Here is a 16994-nt window from a genome sequence, read left to right as displayed (position 1 = left end):
AGGCTGTGGACAGGTGTCTTTTATACAGATGATGAGTTCAAACAGGTGCCATTCATACAGGTAACGAGTGGGGGACAGAAAAGCTTCTTACAGAAGACGTTACAGGTCTGTGAGAGCCAGAGATTTTCCTTGTTTGAGGTGACCAAATACTTATTTTCCACCCTGATTTACAAATAAATTCTTTACAAATCCTACCATGTGGATTCATGGATTTTTTTTTTTCACATTCTGTCTCTCACAGTTGAAGTGTACCTCTGGTGCAAATTACTGACCTCTGTCATCATTTTAAGTGGGGGAACTTGCACAATCGATGGCTGACTAAATACTTTTTTGCCCCACTGTATCTGTAACTGGAAGGTCGCCGGTTCGATCCCCGGGCTCTCTGTCCTGGTCGTTGTGTCCTTGGGCAAGACACTTTACCCTATCGCCTACTGGTGTTGGCCAGAGGGGCCGATGGCGCGACATGGCAGCCTCGCTTCTGTCAGTCTGCCCCAGGGCAGCTGTGGCTACAACCGTAGCTTGCCTCCACCAGTGTGTGAATGTGAGAGTGAATGAATAGTGGCATTGTAAAGCGCTTTGGGTGCCTTGAAAAGCGCTATATAAATCCAATCCATTATTATTATTATTATTATTCATTCGTTTAAAAATTGATGTAATATATGTGAATTTTTCATTTTCTTTATAAAGCATTTTCGGCTTAAGCTGTGAGTCTCACAGGCTGTAAACATTACGAGGAACGATGTAAGTTAATGCAGAGTAACTTCTCACCAGGCGGGAGTTTCTCTTCATGTCCTTCATCAGACCTGTGAGTTTGTCCAGCTCCGTCTGATGAACCTCCAGATATTCACTTCACAGGGGAAACAGAGAAACACTTCAGTCTTTGCATAATACAATGAATTAAATTAAAACACGACTGCAGAAGTTCAGACGCTCACTAACGTTACGTTCACCGCTACAAATTCACTTAATGACACCAAAGAATACATGTGGAACATAAACATCCACAGAGGTCTGTTAATGCATTCAGAGGCAAACGTCAACAAGCTCAAACAGGCTGTAAATGCACAAACTAAAGCTTCTGGTAATTACTCAGTAAGCCCCTATACCAGGAAAACTCACTGCATAAACATTCTTTATATACAGTTCATGACAAGACCAGACTCCATCCATTATAAAAACACAACCATCAACATTTTTTTAAGGCCAGAAAGAGTGGCACATGCACTGTGTGGGAAATGTAAGCAGCACTTCTGTAATACTATCTGTTTAATCAATCTGTAGTCAAGAACAACACAGTGCTTATTGTACTTACTGACTATCTGCTATATGGCTTCTATATATCTACTAACTTTAAAAGGTCTGGCATTAAACATAGAAAGGCTTCTTGTGTTTCAGAATTTGTGTCAAGTATCTAGTCTAGAGGCTTTTTTTTTTCTTTTTATATTTCCAAGTCGAAAAAGAATGGAGCATTTCAAGGTTTCAAGGTACTCTGGAAGACTTCATAGTGTGTACTGTAAGTGAATTTGCTTCATATTAACTACTTAATTGTGTGCATAGAACAAGTGGATGAGTTACTCACTCCAGGCCTTGTTTGAGTGCTGTGTAAACCTCCTCCAGTCTCTTGGGCTGCGGCTCTCTGGAGCTGCTGCCTCCCTTGTGGCCTGACAGGTGGGGCTTCTTAGGCTTGGACTGAGGCTTCTTCTGCACTGCAGAGTTCCCCATGAATGAGTTACATCTGCACACACACAGACAAACACACAAACACGGGATAAGTTACCATTTGCTGATTGTGCCTCACAAGAATTTCCTAAATCTCATCACACAGGCCCAAAGGCGCCACCTTCCATATTATATTTATCTAATATTTATCACAGGATCTCTGCAGCACTTCAAGTGTCAGGCCACCAGCTGCCAATAAAAGCAAGGAGTTATATTTCTAGATTATTTACACCATCCTGAACACGTCCTTGGGCCAGTTACAGCATGAGTTCATCTCATCTGTCAGATGCATTGACCTTGTTGACTCTGCTCACACCAAAATGAACACGTCCTTGGGCCAGTTACGAACTTGTATGTCCATGTGTTTGTTTGTGCAGGTGTTGTGTTTTTTCTATGTTAATTTAGCTGTGCCAGGGCCCTGTTCCGATTGGTGCGTGGATATACTGCCCCGGCGTGATTGGATCCAGCTGGAGGACCCGCCCATTAAAAGGAGGCTGGAGTGCTACAGCTGGAGAGGTCCTCGCGTTTCTCCTCATCACCCAGCAGTAGTCCTGTGGTAGCCGCTGGCTGCAGTATACGCTTGAAAGTTATGGAAGTGGAGTGGGTAGGGGTGAGCTGCCGTTTCTTTTGATCACCCGTTTTCTCCTGTTTTGAGTTAGTTAAGGAGGTCAGACTCTGTCTTTATTTTTGACTTTGTTTTGGTAAGGTCAGGGGTGCGGGATTTGTGTAGGTTTGTTTTGTTTATTGTTTTGGCCTTGGCTCACCCTGAAGTGTTGACACTCCCGTTTTGGTTCTCTTTATTCACATTGTTAATAAATCACCTCACATCTAACGGATTTGTTTCGTGTGACTGCTTGGGTCTTGGGGGGGAAGCGAGTGCCTCGCTCATGTTATGGCCTGGCCCTAGACGGGTCGTAACATGAATTGGGGGCTCGTCCTCTGCCATTTTCTGTGGGTTTTCGCGTGTGTTTGGTCTGTTGGCAGTTTTCTTGGGTGTGGGGGTGGTAGGTGTGTGGAATTATGGAGTTTTCTTTGGATGATTTTGTTACTTCGCCTTCATGGGATAAAATAGTGAAGTGCAGGAAAGCGGATTTGCTTATTATTGCTAGTTGTTATGATATTCAAGTGTCCTATGGTGCCCGCAAAGCGGAGGTTAGGGACGCTTTGTGTGCAGAGCTGGTTGAGCGAGGCATCCTTCCTGCCCCGAAGGCAGCTGTAGAGCAGCCTGATGGCGGGGGTGTGAAGGTGGCTCCGGAGGCTGAGCCGGGGCCGGATGCCAAAGGGCCTGTTAACGTGCTACCAGCCGAGGCGGACTCTGATGCAGCCGAGGCGGACTCTGATGCTGCTGGGGCAAAGATTGAAGCAGCTGGGTCTGGTACGGCCGGGGAACCCCTGGCGGGGCGGTCTACGGAGGATCTCCGTTTGACCCTCCGTATAAGGGAGGTGGAAACCCGTGCTAAAGAGCTTGAGGTACAAGCAATGCACCTCCGTGTCAGAGCTTTGGAGCTGGAGCGAAAGCCCTCCACATCTGCCTCTAGTCATCCTAGTACGTCCACCGCTGTCCCAACAGGTTTTGACATCACTAGGCACGTTAAACTGGTTCCCCCGTTTCGTGAGGCCGAAGTGGATTCCTATTTTAACGCTTTTGAGCGTATAGCGGCCGCGTTAAGCTGGCCGAAGGAATTTTGGCCGCTGCTGTTGCAATGCAAACTGGTTGGCAAAGCCCAGGAGGTGTGTACCAGTTTATCAATTGAAGATAGCCTGGATTATGACATCATGAAGAAGACTGTGTTGCAGGCATATGAGCTCGTCCCAGAAGCCTACCGTCAAAGATTTAGGAAGTGTGAAAAAACCGCCAATCAGACATTTGTGGAGTTTGCCCGTGAAAAGAGTCGCTTGTTTGAACGATGGTTGCAGGCCAGTAAAGTAAAGGATCTCGAGGGGCTGAAAGAGCTTCTTTTGTTAGAGGAATTCAAAAAATGTTTGCCGGACCAAGTAGTCATTTATCTGAATGAGCAAAAGGTGCCCTCACTTGCTAAAGCGGCAGTGATGGCTGATGAGTTTACTCTCACCCACAAAACTATATTTTCGGCCGCTGTCTCACAGAATATCAGGGTGGGACAGGAAAGGAAAATAAAGTCACCAAAGATAGGACTGAAAGATAGACAGGAGGATGGTGTTAATCGCGACTGTTTTTATTGTCGCGAACCCGGACATCTGATCGCTGTCTGTCCTGCGCTCCGGAGGAAAGAGCAGCGCAAAGGCTCTAAAAATCCAGCGGGCGTAGGTCTCATCAAAGTTGTCCCTTTGCCTAAATCGCATTCCACTCTCACCCGTGATTTGCACCATGCGGATGTGGAAATAGAGCCACGTTTTGAACCATTTATCACGAAAGGCTTTGTTTCTGTGACGGGAGAAGAGAGGGATAAAGTGCCTGTTACTATTCTTCGGGACACAGGTGCGCATCAGTTGTTTATGTTGGATAGTGTACTGCCATTGTCAGATAAAACTGCTTGTGATTCAGATGTGTTGGTTTGGGGAATTAAGATGAGCGTTCTTCGGGCGCCGCTACACAAGGTGCATTTGCATTCGCCCGTGAAAACGGGGCATGTTAAAGTTGCGGTGAGTTCCCAGTTGCCTATTAAAGGGGTTTCATTTATTCTGGGAAATGACTTGGCTGGTGGGACAGTTTTTCCACCGCCTGAAGTGGTGGAAACGCCTGTGCCTTCTGTTACTGTTGCTGCCACCCCTTTATCAAGTGTGTTTCCTGTTTGTGCTATTACTCGTGCGCAATCGCGCAAATTTGATGATGTTGTGGATGTTGCTGACACGTTTATGGCGACGCTAGACGAAAGAAAATCTCCCAGCCGTGAGAGTGGCAGAATAGGAAGCGGAAATGATGTGACAAAACTGATGCCAGAGCTGGATGAGAAATTGAATAGGGATGCATTGACAACCGCTCAGCAGAATGACTCATCACTGGCTCCCTGTTTTCTATCTGCAGCTAAGAGTGCAGGAAGTGAATCTCCCACTTCTTATTTTGTGCAAGATGGAGTTCTTATGAGGAGGTGGTCCCCTGACCGGTGTGGTTTGCCTGGTGCTACGCAGGTGGTGGTGCCGAAGCCACATCGAGGGCAGGTGCTTAGCTTAGCGCATGATGCCAGCATGGCTGGACATCTTGGGGTGAACAAAACTTATCATCGGGTGTTGCGCAACTTCTTTTGGCCAGGGTTGAAAGCTGATGTGGTGGCATATTGCCGTACCTGTAGCACATGTCAGATGGCGGGGAAACCTAACAGACCCATCCCACCTGCTCCGTTACATCCTATTCCAGTAATAGGTGAGCCGTTTGAAAAAGTAATATTGGATTGTGTGGGTCCCCTGCCAAAAACTAAATCCGGACACCAATACATACTTACAATAATGTGTTCAGCAACAAGGTTCCCGGAGGCAATTCCACTACGCACGCTGAAAGAAAAACCGGTGATAAAAGCACTACTTAAGTTTTTCTCTACTTTCGGGCTTCCAAAGGTTGTTCAAACAGACCAAGGAACGAATTTCACCTCAAAAGTGTTTGCACAGGTTGTGGAGGAGTTGCACATAAAACATGTAAAATCCAGTCCATACCACCCAGAAAGTCAAGGTGCTCTGGAGAGATTCCATCAAACCCTCAAAGCTATGCTGCGCAAGTTCTGCGCAGAGTCGGATAGAGAATGGGATGAGGGTCTGCCGTTATTGTTGTTTGCCGTCAGAGAAACCACTCAGGAATCCTTGGGATTCAGTCCGATGGATCTGGTGTTTGGACACGTGGTCCGCGGTCCCCTCCGCCTTCTGAAGGAGAAGTGGTTGTCAGAAACGTCTGAAACCCAGCATAATGTTCTGGATTATGTTAGCGGACTTCGGGAAAAGCTTCACCTTGCATGTCAGTTAGCTCGAGAAAATCTGTCACATACGCAGGCAAAAATGAAAGCTCGTTATGATAAAAAGGCTGTTCGTAGAAGTTTTCAGCCGGGAGAGAAAGTGTTGGTGTTGCTGCCTGTGGTAGGGTCCAGTTTATTAGCTCAGTTCGCTGGCCCATATGTGGTGGAACAGAAACTCAGTGACAACAATTATGTGATCCAGACCCCAGACCACCGGAGAAAGTCTAGGGTTTGTCATATTAATATGTTAAAATCGTATCACTCGAGGAGTCCTTCAGGTGCGCCGTCTCCAGTGTGCGCCGCTAGTGTTGTTTCTCCTTATGAACCCTCTGATGACGGGCTACTCCAGAAAAGTGAAGCGCTGGGTAGCGGCCGGTTGAAAAATTCGGAGATCCTAAATGATTTAGACACATATTTAGCCCACCTATCTGAGCCCACTCGGGCTGACATCACTGATCTGATAGAGGATAATTTATCACTCTTTTCTGACAATCCTCGTCAAACTGCTGTCCTGTGCCACGACATTGACGTGGAAGGACATAAACCGATTAAGCAGCATGCTTATCGAGTGAACCCAGTGAAAAGAGCGATAGTCAACTTCCTTCTGCATTATCTCTTAGAACACGGTTTAGCCTTTCCGAGCGCCAGCGCATGGAGTTCACCGTGTGTGCTAGTACCAAAACCTGACAACACTCCTCGGTTTTGTAATGATTACAGGAAAGTTAACGCTGTTACCAAACCTGATTCATTTCCTCTTCCTAGAATGGAGGATTGTATTGATAGAGTGGGATCGGCATCTTTTGTAACCAAACTTGATCTGTTAAAAGGTTACTGGCAAGTACCTTTAACTCCCAGAGCCTCTGAAATATCTGCTTTTGTCACGCCAGATCATTTTCTCCAGTACACGGTTATGCCGTTTGGGTTGCGTAATGCACCCGCTACTTTCCAGCGCCTTATGGCCAAAGTACTGGCGGGCGTGAATAACTGCGATGCCTACTCGGATGATGTTGTCATTTACTCATCCACCTGGTCTGACCACTTACAAACACTCTCCCTCGTTTTCAGCCGTTTTCAGAAAGCCTCGCTTACACTAAACCTAGCCAAATGTGAATTTGGCAGAGCCACCATCACATATCTGGGAAAACAGGTGGGTCAGGGACAGATACTGCCGGTGACCGCGAAAATACAGGCGATCGTTGAGTTTCCAGTCCCACAAACGAGAAGGGCGCTGCGCCGATTTCTAGGAATGTGTGGTTATTACAGAGGTTTTTGTAAGAACTTTGCCACTGTTGTCGTTCCTCTCACCGATTTGATCAGTCCGGTGAAGCCTTTTGTGTGGACGCCTGTTTGTCAGACTGCTTTCGAGTCTGCGAAAGCATTACTGTGCAGTTCCCCTGTTCTTACGGCACCAAATTTCATGTCCCCTTTCAAGCTCGAGGTTGACGCTAGTGCGGCTGGTGCAGGAGCTGTCCTTATGTAGGAAGACCATTGCGGCGTGGATCGCCCAATTTGTTACTTCTCAAAAAAATTCAACAAACATCAGATGAACTACAGTACTATTGAAAAGGAAGCCCTTGCCTTGTTGTTAGCCCTACAGCATTTCGAGGTGTATATCGGATCCAGCTCTATCCCTGTTCAAGTGTTCACTGACCATAACCCATTGGTTTTTCTCTCCCAGATGCAAAACTCAAATCAGAGACTTATGCGTTGGTCCCTTCTTTTGCAAGACTTCAACCTGCAGATCAAGCATAAGAAAGGGACGGAAAATGTCATCGCGGACGCCCTGTCGAGAGCAATTTTGTAGTTCAGGAATTAAACAATAGGAGGATTGTTTAATTCTTATGGAAGGGGGTGTTACGAACTTGTATGTCCATGTGTTTGTTTGTGCAGGTGTTGTGTTTTTTCTATGTTAATTTAGCTGTGCCAGGGCCCTGTTCCGATTGGTGCGTGGATATACTGCCCCGGCGTGATTGGATCCAGCTGGAGGACCCGCCCATTAAAAGGAGGCTGGAGTGCTACAGCTGGAGAGGTCCTCGCGTTTCTCCTCATCACCCAGCAGTAGTCCTGTGGTAGCCGCTGGCTGCAGTATACGCTTGAAAGTTATGGAAGTGGAGTGGGTAGGGGTGAGCTGCCGTTTCTTTTGATCACCCGTTTTCTCCTGTTTTGAGTTAGTTAAGGAGGTCAGACTCTGTCTTTATTTTTGACTTTGTTTTGGTAAGGTCAGGGGTGCGGGATTTGTGTAGGTTTGTTTTGTTTATTGTTTTGGCCTTGGCTCACCCTGAAGTGTTGACACTCCCATTTTGGTTCTCTTTATTCACATTGTAAATAAATCACCTCACATCTAACGGATCTGTTTCGTGTGACTGCTTGGGTCTTGGGGGGGAAGCGAGTGCCTCGCTCATGTTATGGCCTGGCCCTAGACAGGTCGTAACAGGCCACCAGCTGCCAATAAAAGCAAGGAGTTATATTTCTAGATTATTTACACCATCCTGAACACGTCCTTGGGCCAGTTACAGCATGAGTTCATCTCATCTGTCAGATGCATTGACCTTGTTGACTCTGCTCACACCAAAATAACTCGTACATACACGCACGCATACACATTTAGATGTGACCGACGCATTTAGCCTACATATTATTCAGACATTCAGACACAAATACAATCATACATTCTGAGCATTTAACGCGGGCGTGCAATCACATGCAAACATGTGCTTCCCCGACTCCTAGCTGCCGTTTATCCTCTGCTGGAGTGAACTTACAAACAAACAAGCAGATTTATCCTCCCGGCGATTAACGACATTCAAGTGATCTTCAGTCTCTTCCCTCAAATGACCAAATGTGTGACCGACTCAAGTGGGAGAATTGAACAAATGTGATCCAGTTACAGAGAGTTGTCATATTTGTATAAAAGGCAGTGAAATGGGCTCAGACACTTTGTGTGGAGCTTCAGCTTTCTTTCATTTTTTTACCACCACACATCATTTTTTTAAAGGTAATCATTTGGAGGAACAGTTTTCTGTAAACCACCAGTAGGGGTCCATTGGTGGATTATTATGTAGATATGCTCTTATTCAATTTAATTTTCCCTGATCAGACAATCGCAGTCATTACTGACATAAGGAGGAACTTGAGATATTAGCAGCCTTCCAGGATTAATCCAGCAGTAAAAGACCATCTTTGAAAAGGGAGGCATTTTCAAAACATTCCTACTTTGGATGCACCGAATCTAATGGAGAAGGCCTGGTTTAAAGCTATAAATGTCTGCATTTTGTGGACTTGAAGCTAACTGATATATCAGAGATGTCAGAAGTGTTCGTGTGACGTCTTTGAATGCGAATTTCGAAAAAGTTTTCATGTCCCATCCACGGTGGCCCCCGAGAGGCCAAACGGACAATAACGTGACAGCCCAGCTGCAGGAAGTGACAAACGGCAAACGGCTAACAGCAGACGTGTGTCTACAGTTTTATTTAATCATGTGACTAAAACACACATTGCCTGCGTCTGTTTCTCCCTAAAAACACAGATCGGTCGCATGTTTTTGTTTCTGTCACTTCCACACGCCGTCTATCATTTTATCATGTCCCCAGAAACCCTTCCAACATGTTTTGTGTGCTTCTGCGGCATTTTTGTATTTGCTGCTTTTCTTAAGTTGCTTTGCATTTGACCTCTCAGGGCCACCGTACGTAAAAATAATCAGCAACCCAAGTTGTGTGGATGTTTTGCTGACTTTCATGTTAAAGCGCGATGCTTTGAGCGTGAGCATTTTAGATCCACTAATAACAATAAATAACTAGACAAATAATCACCAGTAAAAGCTTCACAGGCAGCTGCCCTCCATCAGCCAGAGAAACCACACAGACGAAGCTTCATGTGAAGCTTCTTCGCTCATTTAAACTGATGATGAAGAAGAGGCCCATTAGTATTATTTCTCAGTAATTATTGTGCTTAACTGCAAGTTGTTATTATATTAGGGATAACAGATGAATATACAAATGACTGACTGTGCCACAAATGGTAGCCTTTTGTGTTTCGTGATAATTCACTGCAACCAAGCAGAGTGAAAGGAGTGCTGGGGCAGATGTTATTATATTAGAGATAGAGAGCTTAGCCCTGATTGGCTGAAAAGTCTGTATGGTTTTTCATTGACTGACCTTTGCCATAGGGGACATAACCGTATACGACAGGTTGTAGGTACAACCCTCTGTATGCATTCAGGTTGAAGCCTTTAAGAAAGATTTTTCCAGCAACCAAGGAAGGTTTCTCCCATCCACACATCCATCTGTCGCTTATCCAAGTCCAAGTATTGAGGTCAGGAGTCAAAGCAAAGATGCCCAGATCTCCCTTTCCATGGTTACATCATCCAGATTTTCCAAGGGTGACACCAAGGTGTTCCCAAATCAGCTGTATGACATGTAATCTCTCAGGGGTCTCCTGGGTCTTGGATTAGACCAGAACACCTCACTCACAGTGGCATCCAGGAGGAATCCCAGATGCCCGAACCACCTCAACTGCCTCCGTTCGATTTGAAACAAGCTTTTGGGAACAAACTGATAAGCTGAATGTGTTTTCAGTTAGTCTTCATGGGTAAGACTTTACCATTTCTAAGCCTCATATCTGCGGCTGAAAAAAAGGGGGCAGAGTTTTCTAAGTGGCAGAACCACCTCACGAGTCTCTTTCTCCTCACATTAATCCATTTTAGGTCACACTCATCTCTCCCACGCATGCACATCTCAGCTTTTAAAACCATTACAGATTTAGCTGACAAATGACATTTTCCCAGTCTTAATGAAATGATCTGAGAGTCATTCCAGGGACGCAGCGACAACCAATTCCAGCACTAGACGAGCTGGAACGTGCCGCGTTTTGCTGTGTGCCAGCAGCGGCACAAGTGAAGCTTATAGCTGCCACAAATGTAGGGCAACACCGAACGAGAGCGCTGCATAGCCGTGGGGTCATGCGAGCTCTGGTGCAGTAGGGTTTCTTGGCAGGGACATACACAGAAGCATACATGTCAACACTTCCATACAGGAAATCATGCATAATGATGAATTTATCCTTGTGCGCGCACAAAGTGCAAATTCTCCATCATGCAAACGCGCAGAAGTGCACACAAAACTCACGCATGGACACACACATGGAAAGTCCCTTCTCAATTACAGTAACAGAGGAGCGCGCACAGATGCTGGCACACTCCAGCGGCTTCAGGAGCTATATCTGTGCAGCTTTCCACCTCGCTCATTATCAGGATGATAACTTGTCTGTCGCTGTCAGTCGCCCACACAGCGACTCATTAGAACCAATTACTCCATTCACTGTCTGAGCAGAGAGAAAGGAGCCACTTCTCTCTGCAGGACCAGGACTGCTGAAGAAGCCCAGACACCGACAATCAGAAGTGTAAGATTATAAGAGATATGGTATATCTGAGACTGTGAGCAGGCTTTGTCTTGTGATGATGATGGAGAGCGCCGTCATAGATGAGTCAAACAGGAAAGCACACAGAAGAAACTCTTATCTCTCGAGAACTTTATCCATCTCTAACTTTTCGAAACCAACCCCGGGCTATGAACGAGAATACATCATGTGACAGAGTGACGATCACTGCTTAAGAATTCGCTTCTTTCACAGGTCTCAAGACTTGCTTTGGCTCGTGGATCACCATGAAGACTGGCTCCATATCCCTGAGTCATTGAATTCCTTTTGTTGAATGAGCTCTTTTGTTTTGTCTTTTAGAAGAGATAACTAATATGATTCGTACATGGATGCGAACAGATGTACACGTCTTCTCCGTGTATAGACACTAGTATGGAGACTGTATAGAGAGTTTTGTTTTTGTGGGTCTAATCTCCCTTTCACCATTTCTGTTTCCACTTGTCAAATTCCCCTTGTTATCCCCTCTCCGTCGATGATGCCGGCATCACAGACTCTTGAATGGTGCCATCTGCATGTGTAATCCTTTAGCTCAGTAAAGTTTGTCTTAATCTTTTCATTCATTTATTTTGTTTTATTGTAATTTATAAACAGTAAAACTCAAACTTTCCTTTACTAGAACATCTAACAACAACATCCAGGTGATGCTTTAGAACAGGGGTCTCCAACTCCAGGCCTCGAGGGCCGGTGTCCTGCAGGTTTTTGATCTCACCCTGGGTCTACACACCAGAATCAAATGATTAGTTCATTACCAGGCCTCTGCAGAACTTCAAGACATGTTGAGGTAATTTAGCCATTTGAATCAGCTGTGTTGGATCGAGGACACATCTAAAAACTGCAGGACACTGGCCCTCGAGGCCTGGAGTTGGGGACCCCTGCTTTAGAAGTATTGAGGTACTTACTTTTGTACTGTTTATAACCTATTTATTAAATGCTGACATAGAAGTAAAGAAGTAGCACCATGATGTGTCATTTTCAAACCAGTCTTTTATTCACCGTGTGACCCAGATTACAGTTTTAGAAATAAGTAACTCCAGCTGATCATTGCTGAACAGCTTAGCAGAGTTCCGCTTACCGTGAGCGCCGTTCCTGTAGTGTGCTGAAACCCGCAAACGACTGGCTCCGGATTATGCCATTTGGCCCGCCGGGGGAGTGGGTTCCGGTCGCCATGATCTCCGGGACTCGTGACGACACTCCTGCAGAAAAGGCACAACATGTGTAGGATTTAGGATCGGGGTCAGTAATGCATGAAACATCGTCAACAGTGAGGTTACCTGGAGTGCCGCGAGCACAAAGAAGGCACACTTGGTGATGCTTAGCACTCGGAGCCTGTGCTAACATGCCTCAACTCCTCTGACTTATTTGTCACATACCTCAACTGTTACTGTTATTCCTCAGGTGTGTGTCACAAATCATGACGTCTGTCACTTCAAATCAACTATGTGACAATAAGCAATTCATCAGACTGACAGCTGTTTAACGTCACGCAGAAGTCACTACATACGCCACACATCTGCTTCAATGGGCCATTTTTGCCTTCTAATCACCACATTTGACTGATTAATTCCACAGACAGCCCAGTGTTTGGCGTGTCTTGTCTTCCACTTCTGTAGTTAAGGCTTTTTCTTCCTTTTTTAAAATCACTGTGCCTATATTTACCAGCAGCAGTCTGTCAGCTTTTAGCCTCTCCTTAAGCCGGAGATGTGGAGTGCAACATGATTCACGTGGGCACTTGGGGAGCAAGCTGAAAATAGATGGCGAAACAGCCAAATTTAGCGGTCAGATAATGATGTAGCAGAGATCAAGCGCCCAAAGGAGGAATCCACTGAGATAACTGGATCACAGTTTCAAACAGCAGTGTGAGAATTTGTCCAGATCGCTGTGCTTCGGTGGCAGCAGGCTGACATTTAACCTCAAAGCGCAGTTTAGAAAAAGTTCAAAGAATTAACCAAGGAAAGCTTCCTCATACCTCACGAAAAAGCAAAAGAAAGGAAAATAGAGGAAAGTCTTTATAGAGTGAAATCTTTTGTTTTGGTGCGTCAGAGGTCAGCATGGGTCAGAACAGCTGGAAAAGGTTATAGATGTTGCAGAAAGACACCGTGATAGGATGAGAGAAGAGACTGAAATCAGATCCTTTAAATACCAGGACATGCTTGTTAAATTCTATTCATATACTGAGATGAAAGCACCGTGTTACTCGAGCAATACCCCGCCATCTCCACAGGTGTGCAAACATATCTTCACATACTACAACGCTTTCCTGAACTTTCCTGCACACGCTGCTATTCCTTGCTTTAATGTCAACTCCCTCTGCAACATCACAAGACAAACGGCAACCTGGAACATGCCCGAGTAACAAACAACATCTCAACGTTGGTGACAATAACATGATAACTGTAAACTTTGTGTGAGTCAGAGGAGGCTCGATCTGTCTTGTTAATCTGTATTGCTTCTCGCCTAATACAGAAATACCTGAAGGAGAAGAACAGAGAGACACATTTGTCACATCAAATTAAACTTTACTAACAAGCAGAGGAGCTTGTCTCAGTATTCAGCTCTCCTCTGCGTCTGCTTCCCCTCCTCTCACAAGCGACACAAACCATCCCCCAGGCGTACGAGTTAAAACAACTTTGCCAAATGAAAGAAAACTCTGGATTTGTGCTGCTGCTTGTAATCATACCCCACTTTTGTCCTACTGGATCCATCTTTATTTCTCCAGAGGACGTCTGTGTGGGGTGGTGGAGCAGGGCAGCACACACATTAAGCCTCTGTCTGTGGTACTACAGGCGGCCAAACTAGCAACCTGATATCAGCTCCTTTGGACTGAGGACCACACAAAGAACCAGCACGCGGTCTGAGGAAAGACTAGATCCTTGTTTTGCAGAGAAGCAACAATAATGTAGCGAGACTGATACGGCTGCGACTATTAATAGCAGCTAGCTGCCTAGAACACAGAAGACCCTGGTGGCTGTGACCGAGTAAATAGGCGATTCGGACCATTGCATAGACAGGCGTTACAATCCTAGTTTTGTCAGGATTAGTTAGAAAATATAAAATATATATCTTTACAGACAGAAGACCCAATATTTTATGTTTATTTTTATATTTTAAAAGTGGCTAAAGCCATTTTCACAATTGTACTAAAAGGTGTATAAATCAATATTTTTACATTACCAGCCGATCAAATTACTGCGTAATGTAAAACTTGCTACTCCTATTGCACGCCTTTGCAGTTCTCCTCCAACCAGTGATCTGCAGACTTTTTTTGCTCACTGCTTTGAAGTTTGAGCCTGAGAACCCTCCAGAAACTTTTAAAGAATAAGTACAGCAGTGATAAACTGACTCTATACTTCCGCCCTGCACTATCATTTCGAGCAGGACTCGGGTCTTGGTGTCGAAACTATGTCTGAACATCAGATACCCCCTTCGCTCGTATTGCACCACCACTGTATAGCTGCGCGGAGAACAAAGAGGGCGTTGCAGTCTTCGGTTCTCTGTTTTCATTTGTTACCCAACTATTTGTGGCACTTTTCTTGCAACATAGAACAACAGCATTGCCTCACTGAAGACATTTACTAAAAACGAGTGTTGCTCTCTCTGCCTTAAGCGACACTGGATCTTCACCTCTCTATTTGCTGCTACATATATAAATGAACAAGAATGAATCCACATACACTTTCATCTGTATCAATGAAAAAAAAAAAAAAAAACAGATCCAAAAGAGTTTTATTTCTCTCAAGAGCACAAATGGTGTTAAAGATGGTCAGCGAAGTCTCAGTGTGAAGACTCGATGTTGTCATTTTGGTGTTTTGAACCCTGAAGTGACAAGCGAGCGCTTAAATAATGACTTGTCAATTACAACTCATTAGCCAGTAAACAAAACCTGGATAGTCCTCCTTTCTGACTGTAACGATACCATCGACCATAATTTATAAAATGTTTTATTCAGTGACTGAGCCGAGAAAAGACATTTTTTCCCCATAGACTTCTTTACAACTTGAAGTCTTTTTTTTTTTTTCAAACCAGATGACTTGCCCCCTGCTGGCCGTTAAAAGAATGCAGCATCGCTTTTCAGACTTGGAAGCTGGCAGCACATCCATCTTATATATACAGTCTATGGTCACGACACAAGGACACTCCACACCTCAACTTTGATGTAGCTAAGAGTACTAAAAATCTGTGATATTAGAACCACTTACCTGCACTTCATTACTGTTACTCGCACTGATATGTGCAAAACAAAACCCAGAGTAATGCTTCTGGTCTAAAATATACAATTGGAAAGCAGATTTGTTAGATAATGTGATGTGGTCACATTATCGGGATATGATTCTCCTGAGAGGCGGTAATCACCATTACTAGCCAAAACACAGCAAAGGAAGAGACGTTACACGAGAGCTGCAATTTGCTGTAATTCTCTGAAGCTTTTTGGTCCATTTTGGTGTCTGGATGTTCAACAAACACACTTTTCTGCCTTTCTGTACATGTCTCGCGGACTTTCTGACTCACTCTCCTAAAAGAGGAGCAGTGGGAGGGAAATGATGGTACATCCAGTTACCTAATGCTCTCTGGATAATAACAGAACAGGCCGGACACTGTTTACAGCACTTTCAGAAAGATCTACTGTATTTAGACAAACAAAGATGGAGAACGAGAAGATGTGCTCACTAAACTCCATACACAATGGTACCAGATTATCCCCCGAGTATCCTGATGTACACACAGCCTACGGTGAGGACGCAAGGGAATAACTCGGAGTACTTCTCCCTGCCATCAGAGAAAACTGCTGTAAAATAAGAGTACTCACACGATTCAAACACAGAACAGCTTCACAACGGCGTGCACACTAAAACTCTGGCACTGCCTGTCAGGCAGAGGCTGTATGAAACTCAAAGAGTGTTTGTCCTACATTCATTTTCAGGGACTCGCCCACACATTGCTGGATAAATGTGGTGCTGGATAAATGTGGTGCTTTATAAAAGGTAATCACCTTGTCTCTGCGTGCTCTCAGAACTCAGAAACAAAGTAAATACCTCACTTTTAATTATCAAGCAAATTATCTGCACCTATATCTAGACTGAGTTTCTCCAGCTGCTACAAACAGGCTGAATGAAGATCAGCGGTTTGTTACATGATGAGATGATGAGCCAAATAATCGATTTGCTGATCAACACCATTATTTGATCAGCCATTTACAGTTTCTTGAATTTGAGAAACTAACTCTTTTTAATATGTTATGATTGGAAACTGTATATACACTCATTGGCCACGTCATTAGGTACAGTGGTTCAATTGCTCATTAATACAAGTATCTAATTGGCAAAGAAATTGGCATCAATTCAGTCCAGTCATGGAGACACGGTCAAAATCACCCGCTGAAGTTCAAACTGAGCATCAGAATGGGGGAAAAAAAGGTGATTTAAGTGATGTGGAACATTGCATGGTTGGTCTGAATACTTCACAAACTCCTGATATGCTGTGATTGTCCCACAAAACCATCTCTGGGATTTATAGAGAATTATCTGGTTGAAAATACCTTCGTGATGTCAGAGTTCAGAGGAGAATACCCAGACAGGTTTGAGCTGACAGGAAGGCAACAATAACTCAAATAACAATCAAGGTATCCAGAAGAGCATCTCTGAATGTACAGTGTGTTGAACCTCAAAGCTCATGGGCTACAGCAGCAGAAGGCCACACTTGATGCCACCCATGTCAGCTATGAACACGAAACCGAGGCTACAACTCACCAGAACTGGAGAATAGAAGATTTGAAAAACGTTCCCTGGTCTGATTTGTCTTGATTTCTACGGTAACATTAGCAGAATAGGGTCAAAATTTGGAGTAAACAACTTGAGAACGTGGCTCTACCCAGCCTTGTATCAACAAGTTCAGGTTGCTGGTGGTGGTTAATGTGTGTGGATATTT

General features: G+C 44.7%; 1 protein-coding gene across 1 annotated transcript in view; it reads right to left on the bottom strand.

The window, feature by feature from the left end:
* Window positions 1–16994, bottom strand: part of ripor2 (RHO family interacting cell polarization regulator 2) — a 68965-nt gene that overhangs the window by 17675 nt on the left and 34296 nt on the right. The window contains exons 2-4 of the mRNA XM_085346180.1: window positions 12145–12265; window positions 1580–1735; window positions 769–847 (exon numbers count right to left, since the gene is read on the bottom strand). Of these exons, the coding sequence (XP_085202306.1) occupies window positions 769–847; window positions 1580–1735; window positions 12145–12265 (356 nt within the window). The remainder of the gene's footprint in view (window positions 1–768; window positions 848–1579; window positions 1736–12144; window positions 12266–16994) is intronic.

Source organism: Diplotaxodon limnothrissa, linkage group LG22, assembly GCF_057381915.1.
Source record: "Diplotaxodon limnothrissa isolate DT_005_m linkage group LG22, D_limnothrissa_male_GT1.1, whole genome shotgun sequence".
Lineage (NCBI taxonomy): Eukaryota > Metazoa > Chordata > Actinopteri > Cichliformes > Cichlidae > Diplotaxodon > Diplotaxodon limnothrissa.
Note: the sequence above shows the minus strand (reverse complement) of the source record. Positions and strands in the feature narration are given on the sequence as shown.